This window comes from Tachysurus vachellii, chromosome 15 (assembly GCF_030014155.1).
Source record: "Tachysurus vachellii isolate PV-2020 chromosome 15, HZAU_Pvac_v1, whole genome shotgun sequence".
NCBI classification, from domain to species: Eukaryota; Metazoa; Chordata; class Actinopteri; order Siluriformes; family Bagridae; genus Tachysurus; species Tachysurus vachellii.
Window position 1 is genome coordinate 19,793,573 of NC_083474.1, and position 19,536 is coordinate 19,813,108.

At 36.6% G+C, this 19,536-nt stretch overlaps 1 protein-coding gene across 5 annotated transcripts in view; it reads left to right on the top strand.

The window, feature by feature from the left end:
* rap1gap2a (RAP1 GTPase activating protein 2a) overlaps positions 1-19,536 on the top strand; it is a 98,189-nt gene that overhangs the window by 45,435 nt on the left and 33,218 nt on the right. For all 5 annotated transcript variants that reach the window (XM_060888789.1, XM_060888795.1, XM_060888787.1 and 2 more), the window contains one exon: positions 17,829-17,913. In XM_060888789.1, the coding sequence (XP_060744772.1) occupies positions 17,829-17,913 (85 nt within the window). The remainder of the gene's footprint in view (positions 1-17,828; positions 17,914-19,536) is intronic.

The window sequence follows — 19,536 nt, forward strand, 5'->3', positions numbered from 1 at the left end:
TTGACTTTTTTGTGTACTTCTGGCCAATCGTTTCCTCTTTCTCTCTAATCATTAGTCCGTATTTAAACAGTTAACACAGAGTAGCTTGTTTTCCTCTCTCTCTTATTTGCATGGGTTTGTTTGATAACTCAGCAATGTCTTTACTATGGCTTTATAACCTGACACAATGATATGGCAATTTATTTATTCATTTATTTTTTAGATAGTCAATATTCTTACTTCCTGGGGGTTTTACTTAGGCACAAAAACTTTTGCTTTCCGATGGACGATAGAGAAAAACGTTATCTTACAATATAATTGCATATAATTTTCATCTAATATTATACATCGTATTTGTTTTGCTAAATATAACCACAGATATTTTTATCGGATTTCAAAAATGTATTTATTTGATAGTTATATGATTTATATCATTTATTATATAACATATTTACATTTAATCAACCAATTTAATCATTTTATGCATTTTATGCAGTGATATTCATCACTGATTTGTATATATTTATTTAATAATTGTATTTAATCTAATAATTTTAGGTCATAATTTTCACATTTTTTTATTTAATAACTTGATATGACTTTGAACGAAATATAAAAAAAAATCTCTCATCTATTTTTAGATGACTATATTTCATTATTTATGTATTTAATATATTTATTATTTTTTTAATACCTTTATTGGAAATAAATTGCATTTATTATTGAATATTTTCTAGTTTCTGTTTAATACTTAATTTTAGTATTTAGTCATTTTAATATATTTTTTAATAATATGTAATCATGATATCCATCTCTAGCTTGTTTTTTATATGTAATATAATAAGTTGGAGCGTTGCATCCTAAACAACAGAACAGCAACAAGCCGAAGATGATGTCAGTGAGTTTGATGAGAATAAATGGCTCTTTTGAGTGCGCAGTGTGATGGATTGGCTGTGATTGGAAGAGAAAACAGCCGGCCTGTTGCATTTGCTAGACAAAAAGGATTTTCTTTGCGAAAGCCCGAGCCGCTGCGTGTCTCTGATTGAGGGTTGATTGCTCTGTAATTGCTAACAGTTTAAACATGGATGAACAACAGCAAGGCAGATAATTATTGCAGCCCTATAGATGAGGAACATGGTGGAGGTTGTGATTATGATTCATTTCAGAGGCTGGACGCTGACTGCTGACCGCAGCCTCTGACCTTCTGCAGTGTCATGACTTCAGTCTGTGCTGCACTCTTCCCTTTTCTCTCTACATAAAATCCCAAAATATGAGCGTGTAATGAAGTGAGTCAACATTTCAGCCACTTTCTTTTTTCTTCCTGAAGCATGGCTGCTAATTTTCTCCCATTTCATCATTTGCTCCTCTTATTAAACTGCTGCTTTCTCTTTCTAACCTTCCCCTTTTCCCCGTTTCTTTTTTATACAACCCGACACTACCTTCATTTTAACCTAAACATGTTTGATCTCTCTTTATATATATATATATATATATATATATATATATATTTTAAAGAGTTTAACCTTTTAACCTTTGAGCATTTTCCTTTCACATTTCTGTATATGTATGTGAAATACTTTAAAATAATTATTTAAATAATTTTAAAAAAATTATTTATTTATATTCTATTTTATTTATTGCTAAAAAATGTATCTACTATTTTCATTTAATAACTCAAATCCCTATACCACTAATTCATTCTTACATTGTCAGATATTTCTTTAATGAGCTAAAAAAAAAAGAAAACAGAATAACGTGAAGAAGTGAACAAGTGGTGACGCTCAAAAATATTTTCACCCTTTACAACTTTTCCCTCACTAACTTCCTTTATTAAATAATCTGCATGTCATGACATGTGCTATTAATTCATTCATTATTTCTTTTTGTTTGTTTGTTTGTTTATATGTATGTATTTATTAGTTTGCGTCTATTATTTCATACTTCATAATACTATTTTTTTCTATTTATTAAATTTTTATTTAATCAAAATTTTGTAACATATAAAAAAGAAAACATATTAAAAAATTCGATTTTTTTTTTACATCTGTTTTAAGCATTATGTTTACAACCTGAGTGAAAAGGCTGAACACCAAGAGGTGACATTTTTGTCTCATTAACAGTAATTTTCTCTCTCTCTCTCTCTCTCTCTCTCTCTCTCTCTCTCTCTCTCTCTCTCTCTCTCTCTCTTTCTTTCCCCCACCCCCTCGCTCTCTCTTTCTCCCTCTCTCTTCACCCCCATCGTGAGAAAGCACTTTTGATTAGCAGCCGTGTGAGTTTTGAAGGACACAAGTTTATAATTCAGTGTCTCAAAAACACACACACACACACATACACACACACACATACACACACACATACACACACATACACACACACACACACATACACACACACACATACACACACACACACACACACATACACACACACACACACACACACACACACAGCGCCCGTTATAACTCCATGAATGAGTTATGCTCCTCATAAAGGCATAACTTGTATTAGGTAAAGCACAACCTATGGCAGGTTTATAACCTGGGAAAACACCAGCGCAGTTCATCCAGAGCAGGCATCAGATCTGTGGGAGGTTAAGCACAGTGACATGTTTAGGATTATTGAGGCTCTATACAGAAGATAATAAAGCGCAGTAATAAAAAAGTCTACAATAAAACAAGTGATTAGTGAACCTCTGACACGAGGCCAGAATATTTTTAGCTGTTTAACTACATGTACCTCGATTCTGATTGGTCAGAAGGTCTAGGTTTTATTTGCAGCAGTTAATAACAGCAGTGCTGCACTTTTTAATACGAGCCTTAAACGTCTTAAAAACCTTTAACAGTACAAAAAAATTGAGAAACAAAGCATTAGAATTGTAAACAAAAATGTAAACATGTAAACAAAGCTGGTCTTTTAGATAGATAGATAGATAGATAGATTCAGTGTTACATTCAGCGGATTAAAACCCGTCTGCTTGAACATCTCAGTGGTGATGAGTTTGTTACTAAACACATGCGTCTTCGGGTCAAATGCTAACTCTGTGATTGTAACTATATGATTTTATTAATGGTTTTGAAAACCAAGTTCAAATCATGTTGTATAAATGAAAACTATCTGTGTGAATGTTACTCAGTTTAATCAGGTGGAACCGATGAAGTAAAGTTTTAAGTGAAGTTAAACAAGTTTTTTTTTTATTATTATACACGAGACCTAAATTAGTATCTTGAAATGGCATATTAGACGCAATAAATTCCAGTACTTTGTCTGACCTGATGTACACCCTACATATCCATGTCTTGGGATGTGGTAGCTCAGTGGTTAAGGTGTTGGGCTACTGATCTGAAGGTCATGGGTTCGAACCCCAGGTCCACCAAGCTGCCACTGCTGAGCCCCTGAGCAAGGCCCTTAACCCTCAGTTGCTCAGTTGTAAGTCACTCTGGATAAGGGTGTCTGCTAAATGCCGTAAATGTGTGTGTGTGTGTGTGACTGAGCAGCATCACTGAATGACACAGCATTTTAGCTAAAAAATAAACCTAGCATTATTGTACTGTTTAATCCACAGCAGACTTCTATAACACATTGATTGAGTTACCTCATGAAAGTGTGTCTATTCACCATTATTAGAAATACGTCTGTATGTTCAGCTGCATACAGCAGACCTGTGTACTCGGCTTTTTGACCGATTGTTTCGTAGAGCTCTGACGTAACCGTTTTTCCTACTGTTTCCTGCCTGACCCCACATTTATCTATTGAACTCTTGTTGGCATTGGTACGAGCACCGGATGAGCTGCTTTTGTCTCTTTAACCAGTGCCACACTGACAGAGGCACCTATTTACAGAGCCACAGAATGTGGCTTTCGGAGCTATTTTTAGAACTCACTTTTTCTCCTCCACCCTCGTTCCTTTCTCTCCCTATTTGCTGTACACTGAATCCTACGGGCTGCCCTCTGTCTCCGCTTTCGGCCTGCATGTAAACAAAGTGCTCCACGCGCTTAAAAGTCAAGATTACAGCTCATATTAATAAAACACTCACTTCAAAATGACAATAAAAAAGTATTAGTGGGACAAATTTTCTTACCTTGTACACAATATTTGGGAGACTGACCAATAGAATAGAATAAAAGTTGCTTATAATTTTTGTCATATATTTATTACAGCAGAGTGAAATATATCTTCCTTCACATATCCCAACTTTGGAGGTTGGGGTCAGACATGATCTTTAGGGGCCTTTCTCAAGGGCCCAACAGTGACAGCTTAGCAGTGTAGGGGCTTAAACCCTGGTCCACTGATCAACAACTCAGAGCCTTAACCGCTTGTACCACCACTGCCCCAGAGCCTTAACCACCTGTACCACCACTGCCCCAGAGCCTTAAACACTTGTACCACCACTGCCCCAGAGCCTTAACCACCTGTACCACCACTGCCCCAGAGCCTTAACCACTTGTACCACCACTGCCCCAGAGCCTTAACCACTTGTACCACCACTGCCCCAGAGCCTTAAACACTTGTACCACCACTGTCCCAGAGCCTTAACCACTTGTGCCACCACTGCCCCAGAGCCTTAACCACTTGAGCCACCACTGCCCCAGAGCCTTAACCACTTGAGCCACCACTGCCCCAGAGCTGGAAAAGTTAGGAGCCTTGCTCAAGGGCCCAACAGTGACAGCTACGCAGTGTTGGGGCTTAAACCCTGATCCTCTGATCAACAACCCTGAGTCTTAACCACTTGAGCCACCACTGCCACATTTTTTGCAAACAATCATAAATGAATAAAATGCTGTGAGTTCATACACTTAGGATTGTACATCAGTGGGAATAAAGGAATAATTAGAAGAATTAGATGTACACCTAGTGTGGCTATGTTACAAAAAGTAAGGAATACTATTAGGGACACGATTTTATGGCAAAATAAACAGTACTTACATATTTTGTAGTATAAATAGTGTGACCAGTGTGATCAACTAGTGGAACTAGAGCAACTAGTGGAAGAAAAAGTGCACTTGAAATACCTGAGTGATGCAACCAAGTGTGTAATGTTGGACTCTTCAACTGTTCATTTTTCAAGATGGCCGACAAAACCATAATAAACCATATATATATCTAAACAACTAAAAATAAAACCCTTTTCCTTTCATACACTAGACTCTAGAGTACTTAGTGTAAATGTGCAGTGTGTAGTATGTTATATGGGACACAGGTAGTTGTTTCATTAAAAGCTGTTACCACTCTGAAGTTTCAGAAAAAAAGTGTTTTATTGCTGTAAAACTACAGCAAATTTCCCTAACAATATACAGTAAATTCTTTTGTTTTGTTTTTTAAAATAAAAAAGAACACATCATACTTTTTATTCATTTACACAATTGTGGGTGTGTTTAAAGTTTAATTGTAATACGACAGGGGGCACGGTGGCTTAGTGGTTAGCACGTTTGCCTCACACCTCCAGGGTTGGGGGTTCGATTCCCACCTCCGCCTTGTGTGTGTGGAGTTTGCATGTTCTCCCCGAGCCTTGAGGGTTTCCTCCGGGTACTCCGGTTTCCTCCCCCGGTCCAAAGACATGCATAGTAGGTTGATTGGCATCTCTGGAAAATTGTCTGTAGTGTGTGATTGTGTGAGTGAATGAGAGTGTGTGTGTGCCCTGCGATGGGTTGGCACTCCGTCCAGGGTGTATCCTGCCTTGATGCCCAATGACGCCTGATATAGGCACAGGCTCCCCGTGACCCGAGGTAGTTTGGATAAGCGGTAGAAAATGAGTGAGAGTGAGTGAGTGTAATACGACAATGAAACGAGTTCGTTAATTTTGTCACTAGAGCAGTCTCTTTCTTTTTCAGGATTTCTTGAAGCCTGTTTGTTTTTGTTTCAAAGAAAAAATAAGTTAAAAAAAAGTATCTTAAGTCTTTTCTGAGTTGGAAAACCCAAAGTTAGAGCTTTATATACAGTATATGTGAAGCACTGACACTGGAGTCCCCTTCTATGAAACCTTCACTATATCAATGATTACGATTTTTTGTGATGCTTTAAAACAAAGATATTAATATAAACAGTGATTCAGAGTTTAACAGAGCCCCTGTTATAGAAAATTAATCAACAGCATCTGAACAATAAGAGCGGAGAATCCGTCAGCACTGGTATAATGGTATATAAAATAAAGCCTACGTAAAATCCGCTATGCTTCAAGCAATGAACAAATGAGTTTTGTCTGAAATATTCATTTTCAGTTTGCTCCTTTAAACAGTCTCCTGAGCATGAGTAAACTTACGAGCAGCTCAGGAAGTGTATATATATATATATATATTTTAGATATTGTATATATATCAACTGGTCCCTCGTGGGTGATGGAGCTATGATTTGGATTGAAGTTTCCTCACCAGCCACTGAGTCTCTGCCAAAATCAATAAGTTCCATTCAGCAGCCATGGAGCCGAGAGTAAGAGCACGTCGAGAGGAGACGCAGCGGGTTAGGATTTAATGGTCTCTTGCAGGAGTCGATAGGAGACGAGAATCCAAATATAAAATAATTATAATAATAAAAATCTACACAGTGGCCTCTTGAGGAACCGCAAAGGTTAGAATAACATAGCAGATGGACGGAGTCTGAAACGTGACACTGAAGATGGGGTGTAACATTAAACCAGTATACCAGTATACTTCAGTCAAGGGACCCTTAAATAGTTATACACTTTAAATATACTTTATGGTGCGAGTACAGACGATGACTTCATATTAAAATCACCAATGACACCAAAGACTCCGCCCATCACAGAGATTGGCTGATGCAATTGTAACCCAGAGTGATTACAATAAGAAATAAAAATAAGGAGACAATGGTGATCTGAAGGAGGCGCTACACAATCAAGACAGGAGTTTTAATAAAATAACAAAATTGACACACAGGACACAAGACAGATAAAAACAAAAGAAGATAACAGCAATCAGGACCATAAAACAAAGCACCAAAAGACACGCAAAATACGGCAAGGGCTCAAAGGAAGAAAAAACGCAACACAACAGGTATAAATAGGCGAAGTGGTTAATGATACATTTGGAACAAGTGTGAAGAAGTGGGACGGGACAAAGGAAGGAAGGATCAGGCAGGACAAACGCACCTGAAGACATAAAACAAACAAAAGCACATGGCACAGAACTTAACACACACTGCCAGAACACCCCCTAGTGTTCCGAAAGGGAAATGTCCAAGCGAACCCTAACACTCTCGCTTGTTTTGTGTCTTTGTCCCACCCGACCCTTAGTCCCGTCCCACTTCTGCACACCTGTTCTGTTGTGTTGCGTTTGTTTTTTGTTGTGTCTTTATCATAGTTTGGGTATCTCTTGTGTTTGGTGATTTGTTTTGTTCCTGATGTTCCTGATGTATCTAGCTGTCTAGTGTTTCCTGTGTGTGTCGATTTTATTACTTTATTAAAACTCCCATCTTTGCTATACACACATCTGCGTCTGTTTTCCCCGTTTCTGACAAAGATCTTCTGTAGATCGAGGGAGAAGCTCAGGAGGATCTTCTTCCCTCAGGCCTTCAGACTCCTCAACACTGACATGTCCATCTTACCGATCACTTCTGAATCCTGTTATAGTCTCTTTTACTGCTCTGTCATTCTGCATACTGCACTTTTATTGTTACTACATGTAACTCAGCTGCACATTTAATACACACGTTACATTCATTCTGTAACGTTTGCACATTCTGTACTCACTCCATGTAGCTGCTTTTTATTTCTAGTCATCCTATTTTTAATTTAGTTTCTTAAATTGGGTTTATTTATGATCCACAGTCTAAGAAAGAGCGAGTCAGGTTTTCATCAAACATTTTCCATTGCAAATTGTATTCTGTAATATAACCGCGTACAACTGTGACAAATAAAATTCTTGAATCTTTAATCTTAATTTTTTTAAAAAGTTATAAAGACAATTTGAGATTTTTTTTCCCAAAATAATCAAATATGTGTTAATCCAAGTTGATGAAGACATATGTTTTATTGTATTAATGATGTGAGCAAGATGTAATAGAGAAATATCAACAGTCAGCATTATTATTATTATTATTATTATTATTATTATTATTATTATTATTATTATTGTTATTATTATTATTAATTAATTAATCAGAGTGGTAGATTTTATTCAATACATTTATAAACAGAATTTTTTTCCCGAATTTGACTCTTATCAATGTGCTCGTTTTTAAACATGGCTGTTTCCATAGTAACATATTGTTCTCATGACTTGTATGGCAGATGCTCCATAAAAAGCGATTATGAAGGTGCGTAATTGATGATTTTTAATGTGTTGAAGTAGATGTTTAACAGTTGGGTAAGGAGTCTCCAGTGTCAGCACTTTGCACCGGTCACACCAGGACATCAGGAGTGTGACATTTTTAATTAAAATTGCTTTTTTGTTGTACAATTGTTGGAAAATAATCAGCATTGATCTGCTTCGTGTTGGGTTTCAGAACACTATCCCAGTGTTGATTATTTTCTATAACAGCGTGCCACAAATATGTTGAATTCTTCCAGATTTTAATGAAAGCAGACTAATTTTATACATAAGTCAATCCTCATGGGACATTTTTTGGTCACCATGACGTCAGCCTTTTGAAAAACCGTCATTTTCCATTCGTGTGCTTGCATTTTTCACACGTTTCCACATTTAATCTATATGAGTAGAGTTTCTTTGTGAGTCACCTTGTACTCGTATACCACACACTGTATCTGTGTTAACACCTGTGTGTGTGTTTGGTGTGAAAACATAAAACGGTAATTCACACGTACCAAACTCCCCCATCGCACACAGCCTGAGGAGTGGTTGCCATGGCACCCAGGTTCGCGTTTCCATTGGGTACCGACTGTTAAATAGCTTTATTAATTGAAGCATTGATTATCTGTTTAATCCGGAGGGCAGCTGCACATGTCTTAGCTTCTTCATAATGCTGTTTTTCAACAGGCTTTAAACAAAGAAGACTATGTAAAGGCAATGATGCGCAAATTAAACCTGTATGTGAACAACATAAATGTATCCAGTGTACCAAAGACTCCTAAATGACTATCGACCAACATTTATTTAAAAAAAAAGCCACACAACTCTAAAGACCCTAACTACACTGTGGTAGCTAATCCTCTTATGCTAATTTCTTGCCCATGCTGTATGTAAACATGCTAAAGGAGAAAATTTAGCAAAGCTAAACAGCTTCTTTTTCTTTTTCTATACATTTTGTGTCTATTCCAGTTACAAACAATTTGATAGAATTTTCCTTTTTTTTTTTTTTGCATTTTCTCCTCAGAACTGTTTCTGATAGCATATCTGACACAGAGAAATCTTTATGCTAGTCAGGCTAGTTCTTTCAGTATTTATTCAATTCAGTTAGACTTATATTTAAATGTGTTTGTATTTATCCCCAATGAACAAACCTGAGGTGACTGAGGCGACTGTGGTGAGGAAAAACTCCATTAGATGGAAGAGGAAGAAACCTTGAGAGGAACCAGACTCAAAAGTGAACCTCATCTGAATTTGGGTGACACTGGAGGGTGTGATTATAATCTGTTATAAACACCGGAGAGTGTTAATAAGAAAATTCTCCTTTCTACAGTCAGGTACAGTCTGACAATTGTGTACTGATTAGAAGGATGCTGTCCTCAATAGACCACACAGAGTTCATCTTGTCTTTGAATGTCCGAAATCTTCATGAAGCAAAACACAACCAGAGCTGGTACAAATTTATACTGCACAACTGTTTCAGAATTCTATAACTGAACGTCATTGTCATGTCTCACTCCAAAGTGGTGTTCATATAAAGCTCAGTAGACACTCAGGACTTTGTAGAGATTCATCAGTAGTTCTTTTTTTAATCTAGAATACTAGGGGTAAATATATCAATAGAAAAGTTCCAGTTCCAGGTTAGATTTTTCCCACACAAATGTTTGTATCTTCAAAGTAAACATTGATATCAAACCCATTTCCATATCACCAACCACTAAAATTCTGTGTAAGATTATCAACACACGTCTCACACTGAGTCCCGACTTATTTTAGATCAAACTCACAGACAGAACATTGTTTGTTTCTTTATACTAATTGAAAATATCACATCAGTCCATGTCTGTTAAGCAATTAAAATCAAACGCCATTGGCAGATGAATATGATTGACAGATACATTTGTCTATCAAATGATCATACTTGCAACTTGCATACTTTAACCCTAACTACAATGAATAATAGTATGCAGTATACAATAGATACAGAGTGATACAGTAAAGCAGGACATGTTTATTTCATGCATATTTCCCTTGTGTCTGCATATTTCTTTTACATAACCATAATCTAATGATTCCCAGCTGCCATACTGATGCTTATCAGTGGCTTGAATCACTGCAAAGTGCACCATAAAACACCCTGAAAGTACACATGAGCCCATATAGTAAGAGCACAATGCTGTATCACTGTCCATGTGATGCTTTCATGCTCACATACACCAAAGCAATGAAACAAAAGAAAAAACTACTTACACGACCGTTTTTTAGCTCGTTAGACGCGTGACCTCGCTCGTCCGTATTGAGTGGCTTCTGTCAGCTGTGATTGTTCTTTTTTACTTAGCAGTGAACCAGTGTGGAAAATGTTTTAACAGCACTCTCAATTGATCGCTTCCCTTTAGGTGTTTTGTCAGTAATTATGTAAAAAAAAAAAAAATATCCTTTTAGCTTTTGTGTTAAGCAAATATAATTAGTGTGGATGTATGATGTGTTTTTGATGTTTGATGTTAGTGGGGTTGCTCTGTTTGAAGTGCCTTTTGGACCTTGATGTAATTTTTAAAAAATATGCTGCTGATACGATTCGGTGCATGGAATTGGGCTGAATACTGATGTAATAAAAAGGAGCGTGAGTTAATAATCTGAAAACATAAGAGAAATATTCTTTCTAGTGTCAGCGAAAGTAATTACAGAATAATGTTTAAAGAATGACGGACAGTATTCGTAAATCTGACGTGTTTAATAAAACTATTAAAAATAATCGAGTATAACTTTACTTGGTATAACGTGTAGAAGATTTGTAAAAATGTATTATATTTGATTCATCGATATAATTTAATATATTATAAATTAATAAAAAAAAGCTTTATGTTGCACTTAAAGCAACATAAGTAGATATGCTCAATATTTACAAGGAAGTAAATAATATTCAAGTAATAGAAAAACGTTACATTCTATTAAACATTCAATGAAAATTAACCTATAAAGTGTATCAGTATAGTTAAAGAGTTAAACCACCAAAGTTTTACTAGGACATAATTTACCGTAGAAGTGTGTGGTGCAAATATTTGTGACCCTCAGAATATAAATAATGGGCCACTAAAAGATAATAATCCTTATTGTTTATCTCGATGTGATGGTCATGGACATCCTGCAGGCATTTATTTCCAGGGATTTCAGTACAGCGAAACAGATATTGTGTCATCAGGTAGGCGTTGCCTATTTGATAATCTAACCCTAACCCTAACCATAACAGTAGTTTTTGGTTGTTTATTTGTTTTCTAAAATGAATCAACCTGTATGACTGTTTTGTCCTTCGTAGTATGCTGGTTTTTTGAAAGAAGGTGTTTTTCCAAGACCTCCGGAAACACGCCCACTTTACGTCGTGGTAACGAAACCCCTGGAATTTGGTGCCTGCCGTGGACATCCTATGCTAGCATAAATGACAAAAGCCAGCTAAGAAATATCTGAGAAGCTGTATGCAATTCCTAAATTATTTGCTAAAGACAAACAGCGATGGAGAACATTTGATGCTTGAAAGGCAAAAATAGACTGAAATACACCACACTAACACACTAGTATCACAATATTGTTGCATATTTAGCATAAAAATAAAGCAACTGGAAAAAGATACAAACTCCATAATAAGGATAAATCAGGTGACAAGCTTCACAATAAACTAGAGAACAGATAAATGATAAATTTACCTGTTCAGCAAGAAAAAAAGATTCTTGAATATATATACTACTCCATTCACAGACGTGTTTGTATGTTTATTAATTCGCTTCTCAAATCTCTCATTATTGGTAGCCTGTTACCAAGGACACAGACTATGTATATGAGTCCTTTGGACTATGTCCAAAGACATGCGTTGTGGGATTAATCCCTGTGACGAGTTGGAACTCCATCCAGGATGAAGGCTATCTTGTGCACTGGGATAGACTCTAGGACCTTGTGTATGATAAATGGTTCAGAAGATAGATGGATGGATGGATGGACATTTGTTCAATAAACCTATGCAAGTAATTAAACATTTCTGTCCTGCTTTTAAGCTGTTTTGCTGAATTCACATCATATGTTTTTGTTTTCATCACCAGTTGTATTTATTTTTGTCTCTTTTTAGGTTAATCCTTTAAAAAGGCTGATAGGCTCATTGTGCACCTGTGTTGTTGTGTCTAATCCTAAGACGTTTGTGTAGTGTTATACATTCTGTTTATGTCTGTTTTTTTTTTGTTTTGGTTTGTTTACCGATTGCCCTTTTGTAATGTAGTCTCCTGCATGGTATGATGTTACTAATATGACAATAAAAAGCTAAAAGTTTTCTTCAGGGGCATTAAGGGCACCAAGGGCACCTCATACTAATACCCATTAAGGGTGTGTTTGCTGTGAAGACTGGCTTTACACCAAAATTTCTCTCTATAAATAGCTGGATGTTAGCATGGAAAGCACTGTACGATGTCCGCCATGACCCTGTGACTAACATGAACCAAAGCAAGAACCAAAGCAGTTATTACAATGACACAAAGCGTTTGTTTTCAGTTTACTATGTTCTGACATCCGGCATAAAAAAATGCATCCCATAATGCCTTGCTGCAGCAGTAATGATAAGGAACTGTCTTGGCGTGTGGATTATCAGTTTATTGTGGTATGTGGCGAGTTGACAGTGACAGTAATCCACTAACAGAAAACTTATGAAGCACAGATGATGGATGTGCCACTGATTCTGGCTTTCGTATTGGCGGCTCAGAAGGATGACACAGCAAAATCTTTAAGAAAAAAGAGCTTACAAACCATCAGGTCCCTGGACATACAACAGGGCAGATGTGATTGCCTGTTCCCGTCTTGCCGGTGCACGGTTATGTCCATTAGTGGAAGAATTAAGTCCATTAAGATGTTAGTCCATTAGTCGAGAGCTTTAATTGTTGCGGCTGGGGACGGTTCATTATCGAATTTCAGAGCAGACGCTTATCACATCAGAAATGGCACCATAATTAAAGTTTAATTAGTAGAACACTGCTTTTACCTCCTTAATAACTTTCCTTGTTTTCTTGTTTTTAACCCCCCAACATGTTCTCTCTTATTTTTTGTGATGTCTTTGCTATGCAGTGCCTGAAATGTCTCTCTCAATGCCTCAGTCTCTGCAAAGCGTAATCAATACAGTAGACACAGAGACACAGAGCCGGAACATTAGGCAATCATAATCGCTCCGCAAATGGGGATAGTATTGAATCACGTCTAATTAAAGAATCAGATACACAACAGCATGTTGAATCCGAGAGGAGATAACACAGGGAGCGGAGCGAGTTCAGACGTGAGATATCGCGACCTCATCGTGTGATCGTGATTTATTCTGTCTGACACTGAAAAATAGTTCAACTTGACACAGCACATTTTATTTCTCATTAATTTCTCACATCACGAATTAAAGAAATGCACCATGAGCTAAAGAGAAGTCCACAAGAGAGGACCTCAGACCCCTGGAGATATTTTGTATTGAGAAGTATCTCAGATTCCTCGTCTTATATTATCATTAAACATGATAAGAAGTGAGCCAAGACTAAAAATAAAATCTTTTCAATTAAAGGTTAGGAGTCTCTTATATTGTCTCTGGAAAGACAGATTTCAATAAACTATTACACTCATTTGTGATGGATTTACTTTAAACGCTTTGAAGTTTATTTTCTTTAACACTACATCCCAAAATCCTCTTATAATCCAGCAATTTGCTAAGTAATTACTTTGTTGATTAAAAACGAGGCATGTTTTTTATCCGTTTATAGTTGTATTATTCAATATTGATGACGGGGATTAATATTATCCACATTGATTTTGACAATTAATCACCAACTTCTGATGAATCAGATCATTTAGCAATGAAATGAATTTATAGATAAAAACAAATGGATGAAGTATGAACAAAAAAAAACGAATGAATGAATGAGTGAATAAATAAGTAAATGAATGAATGAATGAATGAATGAGTAAATGGACAGCTGAATAAATAAGTAAATGCCAAATAATTAAATGATTAAAAAAGTAAATGAATGAATGAATGAATGAGTAAATGAACAAATGAATGAATGAATAAAATAAGTAAATGAATGAATGAATATACATGTAAGTAAATGAATAAATGTATGAATGAATGAATGAATGAATGAATGAATGAATGAATGCGTAGATAAGGGAATGAATGAATGAATGAATGATTGAATGATTGAATGATTGAATGAATATATAATGGAATGAATGAGTGAATGAATGAATGAATGAATATATAAGGGAATAAATGAATGAATGAATGAATGAATGAATATATAATGGAATGAATGAGTGAATGAATGAATGAATGAATAAGTATATACGTAAACAAATGAACAAATAAATTAGTATATAAGTAAGTGATTGAATGAATGATTAACCGAATTAAAGAATGAATTATTAAATGAAAGAATGAATAAGTATATAAGTGAATGAATAAATGAATGAATTAATGAGTATATAAGCAGATATATGAATGAATGAATGAATGAATGTCCCATAAGTGATCAGTTATTATTCATTGTTTCCCCGTCAGCTACGTCTTCATGTATGATCGTACGTATATTGTATTATTCTCCCCTTTTTAACTGCAGTCAGGAAAACCAGCTTTAAAAGTAGCTCTGTTCTTGGAAAGAATGTATCATGACATTAATGTGAAGTGGATTATTTGGTCCAGTTACCATTAACACAATTGTATCCACAAATAAGCCTGTGTGCATCTGCTCTTGTTTTAATAGTTTCTGCTTATTCCACAGACACAATGAAACAATCATTGTGACTCATTGTCACTCCTATCACTCCATCTTCTTCTCTCTTACTCCTGTGCCTCTCTCAGTCTTTCTTTATTCTCTACTTATCCTGTTTTTCTTCGTCATCCTGTGTCCGCTTGTCTCCTGTCGTTTCGTCTCGAAGTGAGACCATGACGCAGACTCTGCCTAATTACCACAGAAGCAGACACAAGGACAGTCGCACTGCAGCACACACACACACACGCTTGCAGCCGTAGTTGGCACTTTCACATGCCAGCATGTACAGTGTACGCTGTATCATGTGGCATCATTTAATGAGAGAGAAAAGATGAATCCGTTTACTGCTTAATATTCAAAATGCATTAATCCAAGTGTGTACAATCTCCAGTGACCTGGAACCCAATCATGTTTATCTGCCATGATATCTGTCATTTGAATAAATGTCTTTGGACCGGGGGAGGAAACCGGAGTACCCAGAGGAAACCCCTGAGGCACGGGGAGAACATGCAAACTCCACACACACAAGGTGGAGGCGGGAATCGAACCCCCAACCCTGGAGGTGTGAGGCAAACGTGCTAACCACTAAGCCACCGTGCCCCCCTAATAATAATAATAATAATAATAATAATAATAATAATAATAATAAAAATAATACTAGTTTCCATTTTGGAGGGCACGGTGGCTTAGTGGTTAGCACATTCGTCTCACACCTCCAGGGTTGGGGGTTCAATTCTCGCATCCGCCTTTGCATGTTCTTCCCGTGCCTCGGGGGTTTCCTCCTGGTACTCCGGTTTCCTCCCCCGGTCCAAAGACATGCATGGTATGTTGATTGGCATCTCTGGAAAATTGTCCGTAGTGTGTGATTGTGTGAGTGAATCAGAGTGTGTGTGTGCCCTGCGATGGGTTGGCACTCCGTCCAGGGTGTATCCTGCCTTGATGCCCGATGATGCCCGAGATAGGCACAGGCTCCCCGTGACCCGAGGTAGTTCGGATAAGTGGTAGAAAATGAGTGAGTGAGTGAGTTTCCATTTTTGTTTATTTAAATCTCATCCTTCATGGTCTGTCAGTCTTAGGACTTGGAACTTTTACAGCTTGTATTCTAACTAAAAATTCAATTTACTGTAGAAATTATTATTATATATAGAGGTTGTTCAGCTCTATAGCAATCTGTATTGAATCCATACTGTATGTTTTCGGGTTTCTGAGTGTAAATCTTATCACGTGTAAACTACAAAAGGTTTTAGGATCTTCTGATGATTGCTATTCCTGGATGGAGCAAGCTGTTTGAGGATTCTGGCCACGGAGGAGAGAAATAAACTGTGACGAGTGGGAAGTCTCACTGGCAATTTATTGCTCTCCACATGTGAATTAGGCTCCATTGAGTCTCATCATATCCAGGTCAGCGGCACATAACCAGCCAAATCCTCCAGAGATATAAATGACGACTTTGCTGTGTCACCGCATTCGTTTTGGTAGTGAACGCTCGTGCATGTCTGCGCTTCAGTAATTCAATAAAGTGCAATTGTTTCTGTAGGCCGATGTCTGGGATTTATGGTAATAATATCTGGAACGCTTTTATAATATTTTGTTATTAGTTTACTGTCGGTTGAGTCTCTGCAGACGCTTTTGTTTAACGGTGATACTTTTTGTTACCGGTTGCGCCGTAGCGTGTAATTGTAGCTGCTTTAAAATGAAGAATTCAGACTCATTTGTTGAGATTTCAGTTTTCATTTCAGCCAGGGTTTAGGACTCTCTCATGTGTGTGATTCGAGAGCTTAATGGTGTATAACTTCAGGCCTCACGCTTCAAAGTCTCCGAGGTCTCCCATTTCCTGTTAACGGGAACATGAGTGTGTCTAATTTTAAACTTTGGGCCAGTCCGTCTCATGCTCATCTTTGGCTAAGAAAAGTGCTTTCCATATGTGATCATGTTCCTGTAAGGAGATATAACACCTTAGTGCTCTTTCTATGTCTGGAAACACAGGATATATGGATTTATCTTTAAACATTTATTAATGTATATAGTCTTCCTCTTCTACCTAACTTCAAAAATATTATATTTTTCATTATTTATTTATTTATTTATTTATTTATTTATTTATTTATTTATTTATTTATTTATTTTTATTTTATTTGTAATATTAGTTTTTATTATTTTTCAGTTTATGAATATTGAATAACAATAAACAAATTAATAATACATATTTTTATATTACTCAGTACAAAGTAATAAAAATTAAACAAAATTAAAAAATAAAACATTTATTTAAAAACATTTATAAAAAATAAACTTTGTAAAACATGAGAAGAAAGACATGAAAGAAAGTGAGAGCAAATATCTTCAGAGGCAGACTATTAGGACAAGTCTGTGGTGTGAGGAGTCAGAGGTTTCCCAATCACACCCTATGCATGTGTGTGTATGTGCATGTGTGTGCCAACAACAATAACACTGCTCTGTGTGTGAGTGTGCGTGTCTGTATATGTGTGTGTGTGTGTGTGTGTGTGTATGTGCTTGTCTGTATGTCTGTGTGTGTCAACAACAATAAAACTGCTCTGTGTGTGTGTGTGTGTGTGTGTGTGTGTGTGTGGTGTGTGTGTGTGTGTTTATTGCAATTACACGTTCAGCACAGCGATGAAAAATACAACCCACTCTCATCAGATCACCTCATCAGATTCTGAGAAGGGCATAACATATTCTCTCTCTCTCTCTCTCTCTCTCTCTCTCTCTCTCTCTCTCTCTCTCTCTCTCTCTCACTGTTCCATAATGCCAGAGAATCATCTAAAAGTGCCTATGTGTGTGTGTGTTGCAGGAAACAAGAGCTGCTGACAATCTCAAACGTTCCTCTGGGAGAATGTCCACCATCTCCGCCACGCACTGCGCCACCTACTATGAAGGTGAGTGCAGTAGTCAGCTCCACGCACACACACACACACACACACACACACACACAATGTATTACTCCATAATAAAAAGTGCTATTTCTTATGAAAATCCAGATAAATCCTGCCTAACTAACAAAATGAATGGCCTCAAAAGTTAGGACACTTTGTTTTTTCTAAGGTCCAGTATAGTGTATGAACGCCGCTCTTTTTAATGACCTTCCATTCACATATAGATTAGAAATACTTTTTTGTCACTATTTTGTCAATATAAGATATACTCACTGAACATGATGGATAGACACTCAAACAGGACGAATATATAATGATCTCATATATAAAGTAGAAGAGGAAGATTGTGGAACGTCCATAGATACTGTAGATAGATAGATAGATAGATAGATAGATAGATAGATAGATAGATAGATAGATAGATAGATAGATAGATAGATAGATAGTCCATGAAGTTTGTTCCTGTTTTCACTTACCTTATAGCAGCTATAAACTGTTGTTTCCTTATCAGCCTTTCATAAGATAAATAAATAAATAAATAAATAAATAAATAAATAAATTTTGTCATGTCACCAAGGAAACTGGAAGTTTTTCCTTGTCAGAAAACTGAATTAATAATTATATAATGAAAAATAATTAAATAATTTAATCTCAGAGCTTTCTCACAAATTTGATTTATAAACTAGATTTGTAAAGTTCGTCGCGACAAACTTTGATGTTGGCTTTGACGAGCCAAGTATTCGCAAAGGCCGGTGCTTTTTGGAGGCAAGTGGACATTAGGGTCAGTGTTACTTTTGGAGGCAAGTGGACAGAAAGATAGGGTGCCAAAACATTTGGAGGCAAGTGGAGACGAGCATGTGACGTCATCTGAATACTTCTGATGAAGTTCCCCTCATTGGGCTGAGTGTTTTGATTTATCACATGCCCATGTTGTGCAAATTTTTTTATTTTCACGTGACATCTTGTGACGTCACGTGACGTCATCAGAGTACACGTGAGGAAGTTCCCTTCATTGTTCTGAGTGTTTTGATATGTCACATGTTTATGTTGTAAAACAGTTTTTTGATTTTCCATATTTTGGGGCGGGGCTGCTGGACAACCAAAAGGCCAGTCGGTACACCAATTTAAACCTTTGTTCAGAGTATCACCCTAAAGGAGCTGGTCGAGTTTGGTGTAGATAGTTTGAAAGCTTGCCGAGTTATAAACCTCCAAAGTTTATAATGGGAGTCTATGGGAAAAAAGGCCACTTTGAGACCCGGTCCTGGAAGTACCGGTACTCGGATCGCTTAGAAAAGTAACAGCAACAAACTTCAGACCAGGGACTACAACATATCTGAATTTGGTGCATGTGGCTCGAAAGCTCTAGGCCGCATTAAATTTTATAAATTCTTGTCTAAGCTTAAATAGGAAAACAGAATGTTGGCTTCTACAAAGCCAACATAATTATTAGAACTATATTGTCTCGGATAATATATTTATAAATAAATAAGAAATAAGACAGGTCTCAGCGTGGCTCTGATTAAACACAATACAGTGTCTGATATCAGAAATACATTTATACTCATTTATACTTTTCCTCCTGGTACTCTGGTTTCCTCCCCAGTCCAAACACGTGTTGTAGTCTGA